Below are 25,584 nucleotides of genomic sequence, written 5' to 3'. Positions count from 1 at the left end.
CATTTACTTAAGTGATAGAACTGTGAAACAATCTTCCTTTTAGTCACAATGTTGATTTTTATATGAAACTGTCAAGAAAACTATATAAAGTAATGTTGCACCTAGCTTTTGCAGACTGCTACTTCAAACAGACTGTCCATATCAAAACAGGTCCAATATGACAGTAGCCAGTGTTTTGCTATTCATCATCAGAGAATCCATGGACCAGTAAAGACACAGTTAACTTGGTACAAGACATAAGCATTCCAGGTATGATTCTACCACTTACAACTAGTATTTTAGAAGACACACAGGCATCTTTGTGTCTTTATGAAATATTGCTTCAGTAGCCATCTACCTGGCAATTTGCCCTATGATGCAGGGCAGGAGATTCGGGGTGCAGGGCAGCAAGTCAGGGCAAAGAGTCGGGGCGAGAGCAGGGTGGCGAGTCGGGGCAGCATGAGGCTAACTCCACGACACCAACTCCACGAGTGATCCCCTCTTCCCTTTTTTCCTATTTACATTTGTAGTTCATCCCCCTATCCACTTTTGTCATGTCTTCTCTAACTGCGCTTTCACCACTTCATTCTGTCTTTGTTTATGAGATTGTAAGCCGTCCAGATGACTCGTCTAATGGGCCGGATAGAAAATTTCAAATAAACTTTAAATAAGTCCTTTTTTTAAAAATCGATTTTCATCATACACCATCTGCAATCATTCACTTTTTAAATTTAATTTCTGTCAGAGTTGAAAATCCAGGTTCACAAAGACAAGATCCAAATGGGAAGAAATCCTTGATTGCTTTGTTGCTCAAGTTAGGATAACTACAGCATAAAAAATAAGAATAAAATTACTTGCCGTTAGTTTTCAAAGACCATTCACGTCAAACAATGATGCTTGTCTGGGTGGTTGTATCTTTATGCACACAGACACTCATAACATTGACAGACTCTTGCGTATGCGATGTACATGTCATCAAAAAGTGAAAAACGTCCAAAAACCGGCCTAAGTCGGCACTTGGACGATCATAAATGAAAGACGTCCAAGTGCCGATAATCGAAATAGGTTTTGGACGTGTTTTTATAAACGACCTAGGCCTTCCCAGTGCCGCTGAACGATCAGAGCTAATGGGGCATTTCAGGAGGAGTGTCGAGAGTGGGATTTGGGCGGGACACGGGCCGTGCTAGACTTAGTTGTACTGAATGTATAACCAAAAGTTTTACAACACAGCCTAGACAGAACTTGGACATTGTGACTTAGGCCTTTAAAACATGGTCTAAGTCACAAAAAACTATATAAAGTGACCAGATAAGCACTGCAAACACATAGTACAGATCCACACACACTACCCCAGTAATCACCGACCCCCCTCCACCACCCCCATAAAAATAATAATCACAACTTTAAATATCTGCCTCCAGAACATCAGCACCTGGAAGCCTGCCATAGGAAAGCCTAGTAGAGCTGCACAGAGGCAGCTTAAGTCGTCATGGGGGTGGGTTAGGGATCCATGGAGAGGAGGACCCAGGCCCATAAGCCACTGTAATCACTGCATTCATGGTGAAAATTTGCACTCCCCCCCCAAAAACCCTAAAACCCTTTTGTACTGCCATATAAGTGGCTCCTGCAGCCATAAGGGGTTGTAGACAGGTGGGTATAGTATGTTTTGGGGGGATCACCATGACCTATAAGGGAGCTGTAGTGAGATGTTTATGGGGCACCCTTTTTGTGAAGTTCACAGCAGTGTCCTGTAAGGTACCCCACTATTCAGATGCCATGTCTGGGTGTCCAGTCCATCACTTTGCTGACCCCTCCCACATCCAATAGGGCTTATTCTAGGCATTTTTGACTTGGACGAATATTTGGACGAAAATGGGTTATAAAGATGGACAATTTAGCAGCTTGGACGATTAAACTGCTGGAAGTATAATTAGATGATTTTCGGAAAAAAAAAAAAATAGTTTGGGCGTATTTTTCTAAAATGTGTCCTAAGCTTTGTCTAACTTTGGACGACTTGCGACTTAGACAAAAACGGACTTAGATGTTTCTTTCGATTATGCCCCTCCACCTGTAAATGAGGCGCTGTTATTAAGATTTATTTTTACTGCCTTTTTGAAGAAATTCACACAAATTGGAGCACAGCAAGAATAAGCCAAACATAGGCAATAGACAATTACAGCAGTAAAAAAAATATTCAAATAACAGTATACTTATGTCATAGTATGCTACTTACAATGTAAACACAATACACATTGAAATATCTTAATAGAAAGGTGTAAGCAGAGACGGAGCTTATAGACAGATAAGATAGAGTAGCAGGTGTCAGAGAGAAAATCAGGGTGAAAAATTTATATATCTTTATTGATTTTTAAATTATAGTAGATATACATTGCACTATTAGCTGTACAGGTAACACATATATCATTCGAAATTTTCAGATTTCCTACCTTTAATAGTAACATAACATAATATATAATATAAATGAAGAAATTAAAGTTACCCAAGTATCACTCTCAATATTTATATCCCTCCCTCCAACCCCCCTCCCCCCATGGATGTGTAAAGGTAAATGAACAAAAGGAAGATAAGATAAATAAACAATATTATAATTCCACAAATTTAGTCAATGGGCTCCAAACTTTATTAAATACATCACTAAATCCCCTACACTCCGCATTAATTCATTCATATCTATATATATAGTACATTCGGTATTTTTTGTATGCCCTTTGTTCCTCTGTTTGACTTCAATAAAAATGATTACACACACACACAAAAAAAAGTGTAACTTATTCTGTCATGGTTTTTCCAGTTACTCATGATCTATTGAATAGCTATGCCTGTCATGATCATAAAAAGACGGTTCTTTTATTTATTTAAAGTGGGTTTCACATGTAAAGAAATCAAAACACTGCTGTTCAAAAAATATATACAATCTACCTAACCTCCCTCACCCCTTCCCCCAAGAAACCAAAACACTGCCGTCCAAAACATCTTCCGATGTTATTAAGTCTTTACTATCATTCTGTCATTAAGTCTCAATCCTCAAACTGTATTCTCTATTGTCATGTACCATCCTGGAAATGTCCAGTTCTCTTCTTATGTAATCCGCTTTGAACCGCAAGGTACAAGCGGAATAAAAATCACTAATGTAATGTAATGTAATGTAACATGTATAGTTCCACAAATTATAGCTTCATATGATAGTGGAACATTTGAATCCAGAACTAGATTTATTTGTCCCCCGATTGACTTCCAAAATATAACAGATGATCCAAAGTCCTATTAGACTTAGAACTATCTATTTTATTTAACCGAAGTGGGGTCCAGAAAATCCTATGTAACAAAAATAACCATGTTTGTCTCATAGATGCTGATGCTGTACATTTCAATCTCCAAGTCCAAATTCGTGGCCAACGAGACAAAGAAATATACTGTTGTATCTCGATGCTCCAGATATTCAAAAATCCAGAAATCAATTTATACCACTGGGCAGCCTGATGTCCTACTAGATCCTACTAGGGTGAGAAATTTAAAGAAAAACTGCACAAAACAATGCCAGCTAGAGTGGGAGTGGGTGATTAAGGGCTCCTTTTATGAAGGCGCGTTAGCGGTTTAACGCGCGTAATAGCATGCGCTAAAACGCCGGCTGCGCTAGCCGCTACCGCCTCCTCTTGAGCAGGCGGTAGTTTTTCGGCTAGCGAGGGAGTTAGCGCGTGATGAAAAGTCGCACGCGTTAAACCCGCTAGCGCGCTTTCGTAAAAGGAGCCCTAAGTTCTGATGCAGCCCTAAGTGCAGCTGATGTTCCGGCTTGTATATGTAACTTATGTTAGTTGCATCCTTCATCAAAGACTTGAGGAGAAGAGCTAAGCTTTCACTTACTTCCTGAAGTAGAAGTAGTCTTGCATTAGATGAAGCTTTTCTGGGAGTGCATTCCAGAGTATGGGGGCTATGCTGAAGAATGCTCATTGGGTGTCACATTGCATACTTTCCTTTGTAGAGATTGTGATTGGGAATATTCCATGAGAGGACCTTAGTAGCCTTGAAAGCGTATAAGGGAGATCCATTTTCTTTAAGTACTCTTACCCATGGGGCCCAATATTCAGTGTTATTTAGATGGCTGAGAACAGCTCCCGGCCTTCTAAATAGCACATAGTCATCTATCTGCTGACATAGCCAGTCACTTCCAATATTCAGTGGCTCTCTGGCTAAGTTCGGTGGTCAAGGACAATCGCCTAAAGAGGTGATATTTCTTTGGCTGTTGAGACTTGGCTGACTAACCACTGAAATATTAGTGTAGCTGGCTAGGTCCCAGCTGGCCAAAAATTGAGCAGAAATTCAGTGCTGGTGGCTAGATACGGTGCTGACATTGAATTTTTGGTATTGCAGTGAACCATGGGAAATTGCCGGCGATTTCCCATGGTCTGAATATGAGCCTGATTCTCTTTAAAGGCCTTGAAGATCAGACATAAAAAGTTATTTTAAAAATCGGTTATAAGAATTAGTTCTTTCAGCATTGGGAAGGAGAGAGATGCTGAAGATGGGGTGAGGGAGGGAAGGAAAGAGAGGCTGGAGACCATGGTGGAGGAGGGAAGAAGAGACTAGAGACCTTGAGGGGGAGAGAGGGAAAGGGAGATGCTGTAGAGGAGGTGAGGGAGGTAGGGAAGGAGAGAAATGTAGGACACTATAGGGGAGGACTGAGGTAGAGGGAAGGAGAGAGATGCTCAGGCCTGGCTCAACTTGTAGACCAGGCACAGGGCACCAGTGATTAAAGGGCACCAAAATCCCAGTCTGGTATCTCTTTCTCTCTTCCCTTACCCCTGCAGATGGGGGAGGAGGAAAGGGAGAGATTTTGGATTTGGGTACCCTTTATCTCCAGCAGGGGATGAGGGATTTCAGATAGGGGGGGAGGGGAAGATCCTGGATCACTGGAGGAGATGCTGATACAAAACTTGTCTCAGGGTATCACAGTCTCTTGAACCAGCCCTACAGATGCAGGATGCCATGGGTGGGGACGCTACTGTGGGATGGTAAGGGTACAGCTTGGGTACATTCAAACAAAAAGCCGTTTTGTTGCACCTGGAATTTAGCATTATTAGTGTTTAAAAAAAACAAACCCACACACAGACAGTCATGCACATACACTCTCTCTCTCCCTATTCTCTGTCTCAAACCATGTGTCTGGCATGGAGCTGAGCCTCATTCCCCATTCAAAGTGCTGTTTCAGTCTAATAGGTCATTACCTTTTAATGCTGAAGGCAGGATGCAGGCAGGCATATTCTGAATACCTTATCACACCCAGTGCGGATGAGATAAATGGAATTAGATCTTCCTGATTAACAGTAGAAAGGATCTTTGGGACCAGATAAAAATCAATCAATTAGCTGCTAGTCAGGGAGGGGGCCCACCAGATTTGTAAATTAAAACTGCCCAAAGACAGATTTGCCTGTCTCTGGCCTACCAGATGCGAAGCTTGATTTTGCATTGGGCTTCTAGGTGGGAAAAAGAACATCTAAGATCAAGGGTTTGTATTCTTCACACAATATGTAATTAAACTGTGGAATTTGTTGCCAGATAATGAGATGAAATCAGTTAGCTTAGCGAGGTTTGGATAATTTCCTAAAAGAGAAGTCCATAGGCCATTATTGAGATGGCTTGGAGAAATTCACTGCTTATTCCTAGGATAAGCAGCATCAAATCTGTTTTACAACTTGGGATCTTGCTAGGCACTTGGGACCTGGGTTAGTCACTGTTGAAAACAGGATACTCTCAAAATGGTGTCCCTTCCCCCCCTCTCGGTGCATCCTGGGATGCACTGGGAGGGGTCTAAGATGCTGATTGGCTCTACCCTACCCTGGACTTAGTTTGATTGTGAGGGTAAATTTATTGTTATATATTGTATAAAGTATTGATTATATGATAGGGAAGGGTGGGAGATAAGAGCATATTATATGTCCAATTGATGATTATTAAGTGTTATATTTATTGTTAATTTGTTTGGATATATTGTTACACTTATTGTAAATTTGAAAATGAATAAAGAATTAAAAAGGACTCCTTTTACAAAGGTGCGCTACGGGTTTTACCGCACGCACTGGATTAGCGTGCTATTGTGCATGCTAGCCAAAAATCTACTGCCGGCTCAAAAAGAGGCGGTAGCGGCTAGCGCACGCAGCATTTTAGCGTGCACTATTCCGCACGTTAAGGCCCTAGCGTGCCTTTGTAAAAGTAGCTCTTAGCCAAAAGGAAAGATTTATAAACTATAAAGTGTTTTACCTCATGCAAAATTGTCATTTCTTTAATAAGACATTAACTATTTTTTTTTCTGAGGCCCTCCAAGTACCTACAAATCCAAAATGTGGCCCTGCAAAGGGTTTGAATTTGAGACCACTGTCCTAAACAAATCTTCAGATGTAAACCTTGACACCCCCCCCCCCCCCGGCCCTATTTTTCAGGTTTACAGCTGAAGATTTATTTAGGACATCCAATACTCTATACTAGCTCTGGCTCCTAATCTACCCTCAGGAAAACATTTAAATACTACATGGGGGGGGGGGGGGTAGCAAGGATAATAAAATAACTGCCATGGTGACCCCTGTTTTATTTAGTGGCAGAGACAACTGTTTGAGGCCTTTTTATCTTAATTACTTTATACTCAGATTATGAGTAGTTTAAATTATTTTGATAGGGGAAGAAGGGGGGATTTTTATTACAGTAAGTAAATGCTGAAGAAAAGCTGGGAGCTCATGCAGCATAGAGAAGGAATGGATGCAAGGCAAGGGGAAGAAACTGTGTGGAGAATGTGGGGAGGGGAACACAGAACAGATTCTGGAGACAGGGTTGACAAAACAATTAACAATAAAAATTGATTACCTAATCAAAGAGCAATCGCCACAAACTGCTCTGAAACTTGCTACAAAAAGAAGTGGGTGGTAAACGTGAGAATGGAGCTTGGAACCACCGAGCGAGGCTTTTGAAGCACTGGAAGTGAGGCTTGAAACCACTAGGAGAGATTATTGGAGCACCAGAATGAGGCTTGGAATTCACAAAGACAGAACAGTAGAGGACCGGCACAGCCTTTAGCACGTGACTTAGCAGAGCAGCCCCACGGGTATTTCTTTTTGCTCTCGCTGCACCTGGACAAAAGAAGAAAAATAAAAAAAGTTGCCTGGATGCCCAATGGAATCCTCAAAATAGGGTTACCATATTTTGTACAGAAAAAAAGGACACATGGCCTTGCCCCATTTCGCCCAGCCCTTCCTCATCCCACCCATAGCCCTGCTCCTACACAACCTCATCTCCTCTACTTTCTGGAGCTTGGGGCCACGTATGGAAAGCCTCAGAGCATGCATGGTGATGAAAGTGTGCCAAAATACCAGTCCAGTATACCGCCAAACTTCTAGAGGGATAGAAGTTTGGGATTTTGGCACCTTCTATCATCAGTGCCCTGAGCCAGTGCCTCACCTGGCCCAGCAGGAGGGGTAGATTTGTTAGCGAGGGGGAGATACTAAATCACAAGTAGGGGAGGAGGAGAAAGATACCAGACAGCACAGTTACTTACCGTAACAGGTGTTATCCAGGGACAGCAGGCATATATTCTCACATGTGGGTGACGTCATCTACGGAGCCCCGGCGCGGACAGCTTTTCAAGCAAACTTGCTAGAAGTTTCAAGTTTGCACACTGCACCACGCATGTGCGTGCCTTCTGCCCACTAGAGGGCGCATCCCACCTCGTGGTCCTCAGTTCCATAACTAGCTTAGAAGCCATCCCCGGGGAGGTGGGCGGGTTGTGAGAATATATGCCTGCTGTCCCTGGATAACACCTGTTACGGTAAGTAACTGTGCTTTATCCCAGGACAAGCAGGCATGATATTCTCACATGTGGGTGACCTCCAAGCCAAACCAAAAAGGGCAGGTGGGAGGATGGCAAATTTAAGAAAACAGATTTTGTAAAACTGACTGGCCAAACCGGCCGTCATTCCTGGACAGAGTGTCCAGACAGTAGTGAGAGGTGAATGTATGAACCGAAGACCAAGTGGCAGCCTTACATATGTCTTCCATCGGGGTGGAACGGAGGAAGGCTATCGAAGCTGCCATTGCTCGGACCTTGTGCCCCGTGACTCGACCCGGGGGAGGAAGGCCAGCCTGAGTATAGCAAAGGGAAATGCACGCCGCCAACCAGTTAGACAGAGTGCGCTTGGAAACTGGGTGCCCTAATCGATTGGGATCGAAGGACAAGAATAATTGCGGGACCTTCCGATGGGACTTGGTGCGTTGAAGGTAAAATGCCAACGCCCTCTTACAGTCAAGCGTGTGAAGCGCCGTCTCGCCAGGATGGGAGTGGGGCTTAGGGAAGAACACAGGAAGGACAATGGACTGATTGAGGTGGAAATCAGAAACAACCTTCGGGACGAACTTAGGATGGGTGCGGAGGACCACCTTGTCATGATGGAATACGGTGAAGGGTGGGTCCGCAACCAAGGCTTGTAGTTCCCCAATCCGCCTAGCGGAGGTGAGGGCAATCAGAAACACCACCTTCCAAGTCAGAAATTTCAAGAGGGACTTGTTGAGTGGCTCAAAGGGTGGTTTCATCAGTTGAGCTAAAACCACATTCAAATTCCATACGACTGGGGGAGGTTTGAGCGGGGGACAAACCCTGAGTAATCCTTTCATGAAGCGTGTCACCAAGGGATGGAGAGACAGAGGGCGTCCATCCAGGTGTTGGTGGAAGGCGGAAATCGCACTAAGATGGACACGCACCGAAGTGGTTTTCAGGCCAGAGCGCGACAAATGGAATAAGTAGTCCAGAACCGAGGGTACCGGGGCCGATACCGGGTCCAGGAGGAAAGATGAGCACCAGGTGGAAAACCTGGTCCATTTCTGCGAATAGCAAAGCCTCGTCGAGATCTTGCGGGAGGCTTCCAGCACTTCCCTCACTGATTGAGACAGGTCCGGAGGGGTCAGGGAACAAGAAACCAAGCTGTCAGGTGCAATGACTGCAGATTGGGATGTAACATGGATCCTTGATTCTGAGATAGCAGAGAAGGACAGACAGGCAGAAGAAGGGGTTCCCTGGCGCTGAGTTGGAGCAGTAGGGAGAACCAGTTCTGACGCGGCCACCGAGGAGCTATGAGAATCATCGTGGCCGTGGACGATCTGAGATGTACCAACGTTCGCATGATCAGAGGGAAAGGAGGGAATGCATAGAGGAACTTCCCGTCCCAATCGAGAAGGAAGGCATCCGCCTCCAGACGATCCCGCGAGTACATCCGAGAGCAATACAGTGGTAGTTTGTGTGTCTCCGGAGAGGCGAACAGATCTACCTGTGGCGTTCCCCAGCGAGCGAAGACCTCGTGCAGAACTGCTGAGTGTAGAGTCCACTCGTGGGGTTGCAGGAGTCGACTGAGTTTGTCCGCCAGACAATTCAGTTCCCCCTGGATGTAGACCGCCCGGAGGAAGATGTTCCGGGAGGCCGCCCACTCCCAGAGGCGAAGGGCCTCGGAGCAGAGGGGCCACGACCCCGTTCCCCCCTGTTTGTTCACATAGTACATTGCTACTTGGTTGTCCGTGCGGACGAGGACCACCTGGTCCTGTACTACGTGAACGAAGGCTCGAAGTGCTAGGAAGATGGCCCGAAGCTCTAGCACGTTGATGTGACAGCGACGGTCCTCTGCCGACCACAGGCCCTGTGTGCGAAGACCGTCGAGGTGGGCTCCCCACGCGTAGTCCGAGGAGTCCGTGGTCAGAACCTTGCGAAATGGGGGAGTGCGAAACATTAGTCCCGTGGACAGATTTGAAGAGTCTGTCCACCAACTTAGCGATTTCCGCAAAAGCGGAGTCACCGAAATGAGGCGCGACTCCGGATCGCACTCCTGGCGCCATTGTGATGCGAGTGTATACTGAGGGATCCTCAGATGCAGCCTCGCAAATGGCGTGACGTGTACCGTCGAGGCCATATGGCCGAGCAGCATCATCATGCGCTTGGCCGACACCCTTGGTAGTTGAGAGACCTGGCGGCTCATCCGTACCAAGACTTCCAACCGTTGGGTCGGAAGGTAGGAGCGCAGGCGCACCGTGTCCAGCACCGCACCTATGAATTGAAGAGACTGAGCCGGCCTCAACTGAGACTTTGGAAAGTTTATCTCGAATCCGAGGGTTTGCAGGAAGGCAATAGACTGTCGGGTCGCTGAGATAACCTCCTCCCTGGTCGGGGCTTTGATGAGCCAGTCGTCCAGGTAAGGGAACACATGGAGCCCGCGAGACCTCAGGGCTGCCGCCACTACTACCATGCACTTCGTGAATACTCGTGGGGACGCGGCCAGGCCGAAGGGCAGGACTCTGTACTGGAGGTGTAGGTCTCCCACCTGGAATCGTAAGAATTTTCGGCAGGTGGGGTGCACCGGGACATGGGTATATGCTTCCTTCAAGTCGAGGGAGCACATCCAGTCCCCTTCCTCCAAAAGAGGATACAAGACCGGGAGAGATAGCATTCGAAATTTCTCCCTGGCCAGGCATTTGTTGAGCTTCCTGAGGTCGAGTATGGGGCGCATGTCCCCGGTCTTTTTTGGGACCAAAAAGTAACGGGAGTAAAATCCCGTCCCCCACTGGTCCTTGGGGACCGGCTCGACCGCCCGAAGCTTCAGGAGAGCTTTGGCTTCGGTCAGAAGGGTCGGTAGTTGCGACCGGTTGCACAAGGCTAAATTTGGGGGACTGTCCGGTGGCGAGGACACAAAATTGAGCGAGTAGCCTTCGGAGACGATCCGGAGCACCCAAGCGTCTGAGGTAATCGCGGTCCATGCCTTCCGGAAGGACCGAAGACGCCCCCCGATGGGAAGGGGTTCTGGTGAAGGTGCGGAGGGGAACCCGCCCCGTCCGCTCAGCCCGTCAAAAGGAAGGCGCGGGCTTAGAAGGGCCCTGCGCCGGGGCTTGGGTTTGTCCCCCTCTGCCTCGTTGAGACGGACGTCTCGGAGGCGGTCTTGAGAAAGACGGGGTCGACTTCTGGGGGTACCGGCGCGGCGGAGGCCGGAAAGGTTTCTGCGGCGGGGGCCTAGGTTTGGGGCGGACCAGGGATGCTAAAGAGCGTTCCTGTTCCGACAACCGCTTGGTCGCCGCCTCCAAAGACTCGTCAAATAACTCGGACCCCACACAGGGCAGGTCTGCAAGACGTTCCTGCAGGTTTGGGTCCATGTCGAGGGTGCGAAGCCAGGCCAAGCGGCGCATGGCCACTGCGAGGGCCGACACCCTCGAAACCAGCTCAAAGGTGTCGTACACTGAATGGAATAGGTACAACCGCAATTGAGACAGGTTGGACATAAACTTATCGAATCCTGCTCTTTGGGAGTCCGGTAACGAGTTCCGATATTGAGGAAGGTCCTTCACCATCCCACGCAAGTAGGAGGAAAAGGTGAAGGAGTAATTTAGAACTCTGGTGGCCATCAGAGTGTTTGAATAGAGGCGACGGCCAAACTTGTCCAGGGTCCGCCCCTCCCTGCCGGGTGGAACCGCCGCAGAAACCCGTGAGGGCTGTGATTTTTTAAGGGCAGATTCCACCAGGAGGGACTGGTGGGAGAGCTGCGCCTTATCAAACCCTTTCGGGGGAATCGTCCTATACTTTGATTCCATTTTTGACGGGACAGACGTGCCTGTAAGAGGGCTCGACAAGTTCTTCAGCCAGGTCTGCAGGAGGACACTGTTGAGAGGGAGTCTAGGTACCTCTCTAGGGGGAGTGGGAAGGTCCTGTTCCTCTAGAAATTCCTTGGAATATTTGGAACCTACCATCAGGTCAATCCCCAGGGCTTGGGCCATGTCCTGGACAAAAGATGAGAAGGAGGACGGCCTAGCCTGGGGGGACGGGGTTCTCGACCGTCCCGCCGAGGAGCGGGGGGAGGCCTCATGGGAATACTGAGGATTCCTAACCGATCCTGAATCCCAGGATCCTCTCTCCACGGCCCTCGAGGGGGAGGGTGAAATCATCCTCCTAGGGGAGTCCCTGGGGGAGGATCCCGGGGTCCGTGGGGTCCTCTCCCGTTTCCTCGGCGAGGCGGCACGGGAAGACTTTCCCCGGGGTGAGCGGAGGAGCCTCGGATTATCGAGGCGCAACTCCGACACCTGCAGCGCCTCGCCCCCGAACGACGAGGAACGATCGCGCCGAGGCGAGCCTCGGGGTCGCTTAGGCTTCCTCGATCGGCGCCTCGTCCGAGGTCGCCTCGAGGGCGAGGCGTCCGGGGAAGATCCCGAAGCCGAGGAGGAAAGTCGGCGCACTCTGCGGAACTTTTCTTTTGGGCGGACACTGCGCTCAGGAGGCTCCCCCGAGGTCGAGGTCCGGGGCGGGGCCGAGGCCGAGGTGGACGGGGCCGCAATACCCGAGACCGAGGTCGCCGAGGCCGGGGCTCCCGAGGTCGAGGGAGCTGAGACCGGGGCCTCCGAGGCCGGGGGCGCCCCGGCCGAGGTCGACGCCGCCGGGCCCGCAGCACGCTGCAGCACTTCCAGGGCTCCCGACAGCTCCGATGAGATCAAGGCTCGAAGGAGATCCTGGAAGGCCGGAATCCCCACGAAGGTGGGGAGTTCCGAGTCCGGGGCACACTCCCTGGAGGGCGACCTCGGTCTCGAGTATTCCCTCGGGGTGTGCGGAGTCGAGGTCCGATGCGGGGTCGGGGTCGACCCACCCGCTTTGGCCTGACTCGAGGATGGCTTCTTTGCTGAAGGGGATGGAACAGAGGACTTACCCGAAGTTGGCTTCGATGACGACGGCTTCGAAGATGAGGGCCGAGGCGACGCCGAGGCCCCCGAGGACGCCGAGGCCGAGGTCAAGGCCGGGGCCGAAGCCGAGGCCGACGTCGAGGCCTTGGGCGGCGCGTCGACGGCGAACAATTCCGCCATTCTGGCCTTACGGCGACGGAGGGCCCTGTTCTGGAAGGTAGCACAGCGATCACACGAGGCTGTTGGATGTTCGGGCCCAAGGCAGACAATGCACCACCGGTGAGGGTCGGTGATGGAGAGTAGTCTCTCACACCGGCTGCATTTCTTGAATCCCGTAACAGGACGGGACATCGACGAGAAAAAGAAGAAGGCCGGGAACGACCGACGTTCCCCGGCTCAGGCTTCCGGGAGCCCCCGGAGCCCAACGAAAAACAATTATTATTATTTTTTTTTTTTTTTTTTTTTTTTTTGTAAAACGGACGAAAAATAAAGCAGCACCGCGATTAATCCGATCAATAAACAAACTAAACGCGGCAGCTAGAAGGCAAAAACACTGGAGCTCAGATCCACAGGGCTTTCTTGCTCCGCGGAAAAATTTGAACTGAGGACCACGAGGTGGGATGCGCCCTCTAGTGGGCAGAAGGCACGCACATGCGTGGTGCAGTGTGCAAACTTGAAACTTCTAGCAAGTTTGCTTGAAAAGCTGTCCGCGCCGGGGCTCCGTAGATGACGTCACCCACATGTGAGAATATCATGCCTGCTTGTCCTGGGATAATGCATGGTTTGGAGTGGGGGGGGGGGCACCAATGCAAAAGTTGGCTCAGGGTGTCACAGTCCCTGAACCTGTCCTGTAAATTTGGCACTGGATCTGTAACCTGTCAGGCATGCTGGTACCAGTTTTGACACTTCCCTCTCAGAAAAATGTACATATGTCAAACAATTTGATCTGTAAAACTGATTTTGTTATTACCCTTCCCATTTTTTTGCAAGCCTCCTAGGTACACAGAATAAAAGCTGTTAGTTCTTGGTTTTTGGTAGGTTGTGTCAGCACTGTTCAAATAGTGGTATTCGTTACCAGTCCTTGAGAGCTGTTAACAGGTTAGCTTTTCAGAATTTCCTTAATGGATATGCGTGAGAAACGTTTGCATACAATGGCGTGACTATGAGTTTACAAGACCAAAACTTCCGGCCAACCTGATTTTATTAACAGGCTACTTATCCCCCATACCTACCATTGTACATTAGGTTCATCTAATCAAAACTTGCTATCCATCCCCTCTTTAAGATACATTAACACTATGCATAAAAGCATCTTTTCTGTTACGGTCCCTAACATCTGGAATTCAGCACCAAATTATATAAGAGAAAATACATTTCTTGATAAATTTAAAAGTAACTTGAAGGCCTTTCTTTTTAAAGACTCATTCGGTGTATAATAGTCCTTCTAAGGATGGTAATGGAAATCTGTTCCTTGCCATTTTTTAATCATTTTAACTTATTTTACATTATTCTAGACTATTTCTGTTTTGTTCCCTTTCCTTTTGTTTTTGATCCCTCTCCCCCCTCTTTCTCTTTATACAAATTGTATTTCTGCCCTTCTCCATCTTGGCCATCGTTGGTGGCCTTCGAGATTGGGAGTGATGACCAAGGTGCTAATGAGTGATTCTGAAGATGTGGAAGAGATAAGACTAATTTGAAGATGCCCTGATGGTTTTTCGCGCTTAGATGTGGTTTTAAGAATTTTTTGGGAGGGGTGTAGAAATTGCTCCCATTACAGTAGACTCTCAGCTATCCAGCACCCATGGGGATTGGTGGATGCAGGATAACTGCTTTCTGGTTGATTGAGAATTACTGTAAAAAAAAAAACAACAACCACCTACTGTAGCAGCAGGCAGCCATTCCTAACAACACCCCTCCTTTCCTCCCTCCCTCCCTCCAGCCCCCAAACAGCAGAGCTGGTCCTGAAAACCCCCTCCCTTCCTCAGGGCCCGAGGCAGGAGTGACATGGCAGAAGAAAGACCCTGTTGGGGCTGGCTGGAAGCAGCCTGTTTACGTCGCTTCTATTCACCGGCTGCTGCAACTTCTTCAGTAAGGGAGGGAGAGGGGTTTGTCAGGACCGGCTGCCACTGCTACTTTGGGGCCAAGAGAGGGGGGGTTGTCAGTATCGGCTACCCAGTGGGGTTGAATGACTATGTGGCCTCCTGATAAAAGGTGTGCAGCTTAGAGAAAACATTGCTCAGGGGTATTAAAGACAATGTAATGGTAAACACCTTAGTGGTTGTTGTATATGACTCTTTATTACCTTTGGATGTTAAACCTGTGCACCACAGTGAGCAGCAGTAGCATAGGCAGACCCAATATTTTGGATGGGCCTGCAGTTAACTTGGATAGGCCCTTCCACACTTTCCCCCTGGCGATATGAAATAAAATACAGGTTTATTTACACCTATCCAGCATCTCTCTCCTCTCCCTAGAGAAGGACACAGAGACAAATTTTTCCCCATCCCCGCGGGAACTCATTTTCCCATCCTGTCCCGGAGAGTTCTTTTCCTGTCCCTGCCCCATTCCTGCAAGCTCTGTCCTCATCTGCACAAGCCTCAAAACACTTTAAAATCATAAGTGTTTGAGGCTTGTGCGGTTAAGACAGAGCTTACAGGAATGGGACAGGAACAGGGACAGCGACAAAACTTGCGAGGCCGGGCCTGGAAAACTGAGTTCCTGCGAGGATGGGGAAAAATTTGTCCCCGTGTCATTCTCTACCTCTCTCCTCTGCAAAAAGAGAATATGAAGAGAGACTGGCGGGGGAAGCGACAAACTTCAAATCATTCTTCAGGTATGTTAAGGGGAAACAACCAGCAAGGGAGGAAGTGGGACCCTTGGATGATGGAGACAGAAAGGGAGTGGTAAAAGAGGAAAAGGAGATAGCTGACAGGTTAAATGAGTTCTTCACGTCAGTTTTCACGAGGGAGGACACAACCAACATTCCGGAACCCGAGGAGATCGTAAAAGGAGATCAGGATGAAAATCTGGTCCAACTAGAGGTGAGCATGGTGGATGTCCTCAGGCAGATAGACAGGCTAAAGAGCGACAAATCGCCAGGTCCGGAAGGCATTCACCCAAGGGTACTCAAGGAACTAAGGAACGAAATAGCTGAGCCACTTCGACAAATATGCAACCTATCCTTAAAAACTGGAGAGATTCCTCTCTCCTTCTGAACCCTGCCCCTCCCTGGAGTACTTTACAGGTGTCGCCGTTGCCAGTGGAAATTCATTTTTGCTGCTAGCGCCAGCCCCTCAGGCTTCTCTCTGCCACCTCCCACTAGATAGAAAACAGGAAGAGACATCAGTGAGGGCAGTATGTGGCAGAGACAAGGTTGGGAGGCCGGTGCTGGCAGCAAAAATGAATCACTGCTGGTGCCAGGGATGCTGGGATAGGGACAGACGCGATTCAGAGATCGGAAGGCAGATGTTTTTCAGTTGGTTGTTTTTTTATTTAATGGTGCTTTTTTTTTTTTTTTTTAATCTTATAAACAATTCTTTACTACCAACTTCAATATTTCGTTAATGAAACCAGCATATCATTAAAGAGGTTTTATATAGCAAATACTGTGAACTGGATATTGAGTTAACTGAGATACATGAAGATAACATTTTAAAATACTGAACTGTTATTCAATTATAAAGTGAAACTGGCAATCTAAAAGACGTATACAAATCTAGGATCTGGCCACAAAAAGTTGTATTAAGTGGGACTTCTGAGTCATCTGGTAAAACCAATATGTGTCTGGCAGGGGAATGTGCTCCTTCCATGAAGCTTTGTGCCATAGAATCATAAAAAGGCAAGGGTCTTTGAACTATGGATTAGATGCTGCTTGCAGCACTCATTTTTTTCAGCCTGTCATGCTTTTCCTGCTTGCAGCTGAATCCAACACGAGGGCAAAGTTTTACTTTTGCCACTACCATATACTTTAAGAAAAAGGAGCAAAGCTAGGAGAGTTCTTGGACTCTACAAGCAAATATGATGACAGTACTAAATCATGTGACAAATTCAAAAAGCTTCAGGACTCTTGCATCCCCTACTCTACCCAGCACACTTTGGCCCTGATACTCAAAGCTCCGACAACATGGTATTAAATTCAGCGTTGGTATAATTTTTTTTTTTTTTTAAATCAGGTGATGCTCTTTACAATAGCATGCAAATTATATGTATGCTATTTTTGCAGAGCAGTCCTGGTAAAAGGAGGAAGTACTGTGCCTAGTACTTGCACAACTCCTTCCCTCCCCATCCCTATCAGCTGCATCCATTTTTTCCCCTTCCTAGCTGCTGCACTCCCTCCTGCCGGCTCATCTTGATACAGAGCCAGCAGAATTCCTTAAAGCTGATGATTAGTGGCTTCGGGGCTTCCCTTGCCACTCAGCTGATCGGGGCTTTTCAATGAATGGAACCAATTACCATAAGCCAAATTAAAGAATTGTTAGGTGACTAGATCGGCTAAGCACGCTGAGCTAGGTGCCAAACTTCAGGCGCTGTTTATAGAATTTGGGTCTTTGTTTTTAGACTGCGGAACTATGCAGGGCACGGGCAAAGATTAGGCGTAGAGAGTGAACAGCAGTTATAGTGCTGCACTTACTGCATTCTGGTAAATGAGTAATGCACAGGGCCAGTTACCACCCTCTAAATGATAGGCAAAAAGTGCCTCCATGTTTATTACAACCTTAGTACCACACGCTAATGAAAATCTTCATGCACAATCTACAGTAGAAAATGCTGAAAATGCCCCCTTGAGTTACCATGTTGATTTGCATTAATTTTCTGCACTGAGCTGCAGTAACTACAAAACATACCCCCTCTTTTACAAAGCCGTGCTAGAGTTTTTAGCGCCGGCTGCCACGGTAACAGCTCCAACACTCAAAATTCCTATGAGTGTCCAAGCTTTTACCGCCATGGACGGCGTTAAAAATGCTAGCATGGCTTTGTAAAAGAGGGGGATAATGCACTTTAGTCAAAGGGCCCCATGTTTTTGATGTTGTAAAATATTCCACATCATTTAGATTTGAATTTATGTGGAGCATTACGTCATCCTTTTTTTTGTATGTATATTTGAATTCTTTTTGAAAGGTACACTCATTCTCAGACCATCTCCTAGAGCAGTGTCTCAAACCTTTTTAAGGTCTGGCACACGAAATGGAGCAAATATTTCTCACGGCACATTATAATTGAAATTATAAAATTGTGAAACCAACAAAAAAATTAAATTTGAGAGTTATTTATTTAATATTCTTTAAGCAATGTATGGGTAATTGTAACAATGGTAAAGCTATAGAATAGAATTGCTGATCAATGCAATGGCTGCGCTCGTTTGTGAGTGCAAATTAACTCAAAATGCAGCTCGATAGTTGACAAGCAAACACGCATTTCATCATCCACCATATGCAGTTCTCTCTCTTTTTTTTTAAATTTCTGTCAGAGCTGAAAATCCAACCCCCCTTTTACTAAACTGCGATAGCGGTTATTAGTGCAGGGAGCCACACTGAATGCTCCGCGCTGCTCCCTACGCTCATAGGAACTCTGTGAGCATCTGAAGCAGTTTAGAGCATTCAGCGCGGCTCCCTATGCTAATAACGACTATTGCAGTTTAGTAAAAGTGTGTGTGTGGGGGGGGGGGGGTGCAAGTTTGCAAAGATAAGAAGATTCAAATGGTAACAAAGCCTTAATTGCTTTGTTGCTCAAGTTAGGATAACTACTGAATAAAAAATAAAACTAAAATTACTTGTCATTAGTTTTCAAGGACCAATCATGGCAAAAGAATGATGCTTGTCTGTGCGGTTGTATCCTTACATACACAGATGCTCACAACATTGACAGACTCTTGTGTACGTGACGTACATGTCATCTATTCTAGTGTATACTTATGAAGGGAATTTTTAAAATAAAGTAAAATTCTGGAATCTATCGTGGCACACCCAGAATCTCTTTGGGGTACACCACTATGCATTGACACACAGTTTGAGAGACACTCCTAGAGCAATATCGTCCCCAAATCTACATGTACTGTAACACTTTTGGTGTGGAGGCACTGTTACTACATATGAATTCCCATTGTCTTTGGAAAACATTCTTCTTTTTTCCTTAACCACAGCCAGCCCACTCAGTGTGGGAGTGAACAAAATGAAATGGAGAGACCATGAGCGGACCATGCTGGGTTTCCAAAAATACATGCTTTGGGAGTGCTCCCGTCTGTTGTTTTCCATTTGTAATCCTAAATATGTATCCTTTTCATTTGTCTTGCCTTTGTGTTACAGCCCGGTAGCGTTTTTCAAAGAACACATCTTGTCAGGAGCGGAGGAAGAATTCTACTGCTAAAGGCCTTTGTAAAGGAAGTGTGTGTATTCAGCGCTGTGAACCATGCACAACCCACATCAGCAAATGCTCCTGTTTTATTACCATAAAGCAACAATATTGCCATTGTTTTAACAGCAAAGAGGAGCTCCTAAAGGGAGATGGTATTAAGGGAAGAAGAGAAAGATGGATGGGGGAAATTAAAAAGCAGATAGATGCAATTTTAAAGTTGCTTGAGAGGGTTACTAGCACCATATTGAAGGCATCTATCAATCATCCAGCTAATATCATTATTGGTCTGTGATCAGGGACAGTGCTGCTCACAGAAACAGGGAGGGTGAAAGGCAGGAAGAAGAGAGAGTAAAAGGGAAAGTGCAGGAGTCCATGAAAAAGGCAGAGTGACTGCGCACCTGCGTCTGGAGGGAAGAGAGAGAAGATGGATTGAGACGGCAAAAGGATGAGTCGGGATATGAGGAATACCGAGCAGAAGAGAGGTGGAAAATACAAGGGTTTCAAGTTTATTAGGTTTTTATATACCGCATATCAAGGTTATCTAAGCGGTTTTACAATCGGGTACTCAAGTATTTTTCCCTATCTGTCCCGGTGGGCTCACAATCTATCTAATGTACCTGGGTGGTTTGAAAAGTTTGGTTAAAAAAGCAAGTTAAACAACATAGTCTCCATCGAGGGCTATATACTTAGACCAGCGAGTTTCCAGTTTTTTCATACCGTAGGAAAAATAGTTTACAAAAAACTGGTCTAAGGGTCTCTTCTATCAAACTGCGCTAGCAGTTTGTAGCGTGGTGAGCCGCACTGAATGGCCCGCACTGCTCCTGACGCTCATAGAGTTCCTATGAGCGTCGGGAGCAGCGCGAGTGTATAGCCTCAATGGAGACTACGTTGTTTAACTTGCTTTTTTACCACACTTTTCAAACCACCCTTGTAGCTGAGAAGAGACAGAAGAAAAAGTTAGAGCAGGAGTGGGAATCAAAGAACTAGAAGGAAAAGAAGTCACACCAAGAGAGAAAGAAAGTTTAAGAGTCAGAGAGTTGGTAGAGGAAAGGGGTGGAAATCATAGCTGTGAACAGACAGAAAAACAATCAGGATTGGATAGAGACTCAGAAGATTACAAACAGGAGAAAGTCATAGCAAGAGAGTTTAAAAGTCAGAGAGAGATGGAAGAAGCAGAGAAGAGACAGGGAAAAAAATCAGAGCAGGAAAGGAACTCAGAGGATTGCAGAGACAGGAGAAAGGACAGTTAGAGAGAGATTGAAAAGAAGAGGTGGAAATTTTAGCAGATAGAGGGAAAGGGTAGAGCAGGAGTGGGATTCTGAGAATTACAGAGAAAGGGGAAAGTCATATCTAGAGAGAGTCTGAGTCATAGAAAGATGGAGAAGAAAAGAGATGAACAGAAGAAAAGATGTGGAAATGATAGAAAAGTGACAAAGTAGAAAATCAGAAGAGCAGAAAGACTAAGGAACCCTTTTACTAAGCTGCCTATCGCAGCAAAAAATGTCTTACAGCAGGGCACCTCAGACGTCCCATGATAATTTTTGGATATGCATGTGCTACCTGTGTGCTAAAAAAGAAAATGTATTTTTAGCACTGGACTGTGGTCTGGAGGCTGAGAGTAGATGTGCTCTGTGCTAATTGGTTAGTGGAACTACATTGTCACACACTAACTGATTAGTGCATGCTTAGCATATGAGCCTGTACTGCTTACATAATGGATGGTGGTAGGGGCTCACATGCTAATGACCATGTGCTGATGGGAAAATTAGTGCATGGCCATTAATAGGGAAAATAGAAGAATTGGCTATTTTACCCCAAGGGTAAAAATGTCCTTATTGTACAGGGATGACCTGTTTAAGGATGCACTAAGGCCCCACTGTTTGGTAAAAAGGCCCCTATGAGGTCAGAGATACAGTAGATGGAGGGGAATATGGTTGTAAATCACAGCAAAAGAGAGATGAAAAAGGAGCTAGGCTCAAAAAAGAGAATCCAAACAGGAGAGAAAAGTACCTGTGCCTGATGGCACTGTGCATAATACTTAAGACTGATCTGTTTTGCTTCAGGTATAAAGAATGATCAGGCGACCCGTGCAGCATGTTGAGGAGACGCAGCCTTCTTACTATCCTCCTTATTGTTCTACCATGGGCTCTGCTTCTCACTCTGTGGCACCAGCACCCCACAACACGCTACCTGAACCTTCTCAGAAGTAAGGAATCCTTTTCAAATATGTTACTGTTTACAGTAATAGCGTAAAAGGAAAATATGACAGAGCCCTGTAATAAAGTGTAGAAGTCTTTGCACACAGCTTAGTGCAGCTTCTGCATACATTTTTCTATGTTGTGATCGCTCAATGCTGAAAGAAGTTTTCACATGAGCAAACTGTACACAAATATGCAGATGTCTGTGCACAGTTGGTTTATATCTTGTGGTAACAAAACTATTAAACTCATGCAAAGAGGTACACAGATCTGAGTTCTCAGCAAAGGGTTTTCTAATGGTGAGCTGTGTCATGGGGTCTGGGGAGGAATAAAGATTTTTCTTAATGTACTGAAGCGCATGGGTGGGAAAAGTAGGTTTACTAGATGTCCAGGAAAAGCCGGACAAGTCCTCTTTGGATTTCTAAAACCCGGCAGTTTGTCCAGGTTTTGGAAGGTCCAGTGCTAAGGGCTGCGTCTGGAGGGCCTCGAGCATGCGCAGATGCAATGCAATGATGTCACATGCATGCACGTGACATCATGATGTTGTATCTGTGCATGCTTGGAGAATCTCCAGACGTGGCCCTGAGCTTGGGGAAGAAGAGTTGAGGTTCTTGTGGGGACGGGGCTGGGGGGGCAGAATGGGTTGGGGCCAGGTGTCCTCTTTTTTTTTTTTTTTAAATGAGGAAATCTGGTAACCCTAGGAAAAAGCCCATTGGCACGTTAAACTGGCGGCTGTGGCTTGAGGGCGGATGTCACCATGATGACGTCTTCGCGTCAACATTCGCACACATGCGGAGGCCCTCCAGACGGGGCCCTGCGCCACCAGTTGGGGGTGCTGACAAAGAAGAAGCGCGCAGAGGAGGAGAGGCGCTGGCGGTGGACGACTGCCTACAGGATGTGCCTCTCAACAAGAGAGGCAAAGCGCGCAGAGGAGGAGAGGCGCTGGTGGTGGACGACTGCATGTAGATAATGGTTGGTATGGGTGGGTTTTCTGCATACGGCGTGACCCAGGCTTCCATCTGTCCACTTTCTGTTCATTACATCCAAAAAGGCAAGGCATCCATAAATCTCAGTCTCCCTGCGGTATTTTATGTTGGGGTGGCCGCTATTCAGATGGTTTAGAAAATCAGAGGTTTTTCTATCCATGGGGCTAAATGGCAAAAGTGTCAGCTACAGTACATAGTGGATCCTCAGTTTGGTTTTGAGCTTAGCACTCTCCAATAGGGTAGATTCAAGAGACTACTATTACTACTTATCACTTATATAGCATTGAAAGGCATACGCAGCTCTGTACATTTTGGCATTTATAGATGGTCCCTGCTCGGAAGAGCTTACAATCTAACTTGGACAGACAGACATGACATATAGGGTTGGGGATGCAGAATCCAAGGTGAGAAGAGTTAGGAGTCGAAAAAACTCTCAAAGAGGTGGGCTTTTAACTGGGCCTTGAACACTGCCAGAGATGGAATCTGCCGTAGGGATTCGGGCAACTTGTTCCAAGTAAACGGCGCAGCAAGGTTGAAGGGACGGAGTCTGGAGTTAGCAGTTGAAGAGAAGGGCACTGATAGGAGGGTCTTACCAGCTGAGCGGTGCTCACGGTGGGGGGGGGGGGGGGCGACGACAGAGGGGGGAGATAAGTGAAGAGAGATAGTGAGGGGCAGCTGAGTGTGTGCATTTGTAGGTCAGTAAGAAGAGTTTGATTTGTATTCAGAACGGATGAGAAGCCAATGAAGTGACTAGGAGAGGGGTAACATGAGTTACCCGGAATATAAGTCATGCAGCCAAATTCTGGATGGATTGGACTGGAGCGGAAGGCCTGAGAGTAGTGAGTTGCAGTAGTCTCAGCGGGAGGTGATGAGAGCGTGGATAAGTGTTTTGGTAGTGTGTTCAGAGAGGAAGGGTTAGATTTTAGTAATATTATAGAGGAAGAAGCGGCAGGTTTTAGTGATATGTTGTATCTGGGTGGTGAAGGAGAGAGAGGAGTCAAAGATGACCCTGAGACTCTATGAATGTGTCACTACCATCAGGGAGAGGGCAGCTCATTGCTGTGCCTTCTGTCTGGGCAAAGTACTGTTCCCAGTACTAAAAGAATGTTGTCTTTCAACCTTCCCACCAAAATCTCCTTCCCGTGGAAACCACCCACCTCATACAAATCAGATTTTGAGAACTCAGTATATATAAAGACAAATTGCAGACCTCACAGCATACCCTAAAAAAAAGCCACAGCATGAAGGCTGAAATGTCAGTTCCAATTACTCAGAATGCTGCAAGGTTAGCCCATCTTTTTGTTAGTCCACATATCTCTAGCATCTGACTAATAACCTGGACTGCTTCATCCTCTGGGACTTTGGTGAAGTGGGAAACCACATCAAAACTGGCCAGAATGGGGGGCGTGGCTTAGCGTGCACACAAAATGGTCGTGTGATCGCAGCGCTCCTCTTACCTGGGCAACCGTTGAATAAATAAAGATTTCCTTTTAAACTGTTTTCGGCTGAAAACATCGGAGAGGACAGCGGGAGCATGGCGAGCACCCGACAGAGTAAGAGTGAAACCGGAGGGGCTGTGAAAAGGCAGAAGCAGGATCAAATTACCCCGAGTAAGGTTCCGCTTCCTGCTGATGTATCAGAGGAGTTAACCAAAACTGAAGTTATGGGGGAACTGAGGCAAATCAAACAAATGCTGACAGAGACTGTGAGTAATATGGCAGAACTAAGAACATAAGAACATAAGTGTTGCCTCTGCCGGGTCAGACCAGGGGTCCATCGTGCCCGGCAGTCCGCTCCCGCGGCGGCCCCCCAGGTCCACGACCTGAAAGTGTTCCCTACCTAACCTAAAATATCCATACCCTATTCGCTCAATGTACGGTAAACCTCTATCTGTACCCTGTTATCCCCTTTGCTTCCAGGAAGTCATCCAGTCCCTTTTTGAACCCCAGAATTGTACTCTGTCTTATTACCTCTCCGGGAAGCGCGTTCCAGGTGTCCACCACCCTCTGAGTGAAGAAGAACCGCCTTGCATTCGTTGTGAATCTGTCTCCTCTCAGTTTTTCTGAATGACCTCTTGTTTTAGTTGTCCCTGCTAGTCTAAAGAATCTGTCCCTCTCCACCTTCTCTATGCCTTTCATGATTTTATAAGTTTCTATCATGTCCCCTCTCAGTCTCCGCTTTTCCAGGGTAAAGAGCCCCAGCCTGTCTAACCGTTCGGCATATGAAAGGTTCTCCATACCCTTTATCATCCTCGTTGCCCTCCTCTGGACCCTTTCGAGTATTGCCATGTCCTTCTTGAGGTATGGCGACCAGTATTGGACGCAGTATTCCAGATGTGGGCGCACCATTGCTCGATACAGTGGCAGGATAACTTCTTTTGTTCTGGTAGTGATACCTTTTTTGATAATGCCCAACATTCTGTTCGCTTTTTTAGAGGCCGCTGCACATTGTGCCGCCGGCTTCATTGTGTTATCTACCAATACCCCCAGATCTTTTTCTTGGCTGCCTTCCCCGAGTACCCTCCCTCCCATCGTATAGCTGTACCTGGAGTTCCCCTTCCCTATGTGCAAGACCTTACATTTCTCCACATTGAAGCTCATCTGCCATTTTTTTGCCCACTCACTCAGTTTGTTCAGGTCGTTTTGCAATTCTTTGCATTCTTCAACAGTTCTGGCCCTGCTGGAGAGTTTTGTGTCATCCGCGAACTTGATAACTTCGCACTTTGTCCCCGTTTCTAGATCATTAATAAATATATTGAACAGCAATGGTCCCAGCACTGACCCTTGCGGAACACCACTTGTGACCCCTATCCAGTCAGAGTAGTGCCCCTTTATTCCTACCCTCTGTTTCCTGCCCGCCAGCCAATTTTTGATCCATCTGTACACGTCCCCTTCCACCCCGTGACTCCACAGTTTCTTCAGTAAGCGTTCATGGGGCACCTTGTCAAAGGCTTTTTGGAAATCTAGATATATAATGTCTACTGGGTCACCTTGGTCCAATTGCTTACTTATCCCCTCAAAGAAATGCAGTAGATTTGTCTGGCATGATCGGCCTTTACAGAAACCATGCTGGCTCGATCTCATCAGATTATTTTTTTCTATATGCTCATTAATACCTTCCCTGATAATTGATTCGACCATCTTCCTGAATATACACAGACAAATGGAAGTAGCTAATAAAAGAACAACAGAGTTAGAAGTTAAAATGGAGAGCTTAGAATGTGAAGGAAAAAGATGCAAAAATGACAGTTTGGAAATAATTCAATTGAAAAGTCAGCTGGAAGATTACGAAAACCGTGGAAGAAGAAAGAATATAAAACTTTTTGGAATACAGGAAAATTTGGAAGGGAAAAATGCAATACAGTTTTTAGA

The 25,584-nt window shown here is 46.6% G+C and overlaps 1 protein-coding gene across 11 annotated transcripts in view; it reads left to right on the top strand.

Annotated features, from left to right (window-relative positions):
* LOC117358755 (galactosylgalactosylxylosylprotein 3-beta-glucuronosyltransferase 1-like) overlaps positions 1–25,584 on the top strand; it is a 97,133-nt gene that overhangs the window by 17,993 nt on the left and 53,556 nt on the right. For 9 of the 11 annotated variants that reach the window (XR_004539083.1, XR_004539082.1, XR_004539080.1 and 6 more), the window contains exon 2: positions 21,093–21,235. Coding sequence is in view for 4 of the 11 variants with exons in the window: in XM_033940370.1 (XP_033796261.1) it covers positions 21,124–21,235 (112 nt within the window). In the remaining 7 variants the exon portion in view is untranslated. Of the gene's footprint in view, positions 1–3,481; positions 3,503–18,980; positions 19,061–21,092; positions 21,236–25,584 lie in introns of those variants that run through there. The other 2 variants (XR_004539079.1, XR_004539081.1) reach the window with 2 other exon arrangements.

This window comes from Geotrypetes seraphini, chromosome 4, assembly GCF_902459505.1.
Source record: "Geotrypetes seraphini chromosome 4, aGeoSer1.1, whole genome shotgun sequence".
Classification (NCBI taxonomy): Eukaryota; Metazoa; Chordata; class Amphibia; order Gymnophiona; family Dermophiidae; genus Geotrypetes; species Geotrypetes seraphini.
This window is presented reverse-complemented; position numbering and strand designations above follow the sequence as displayed.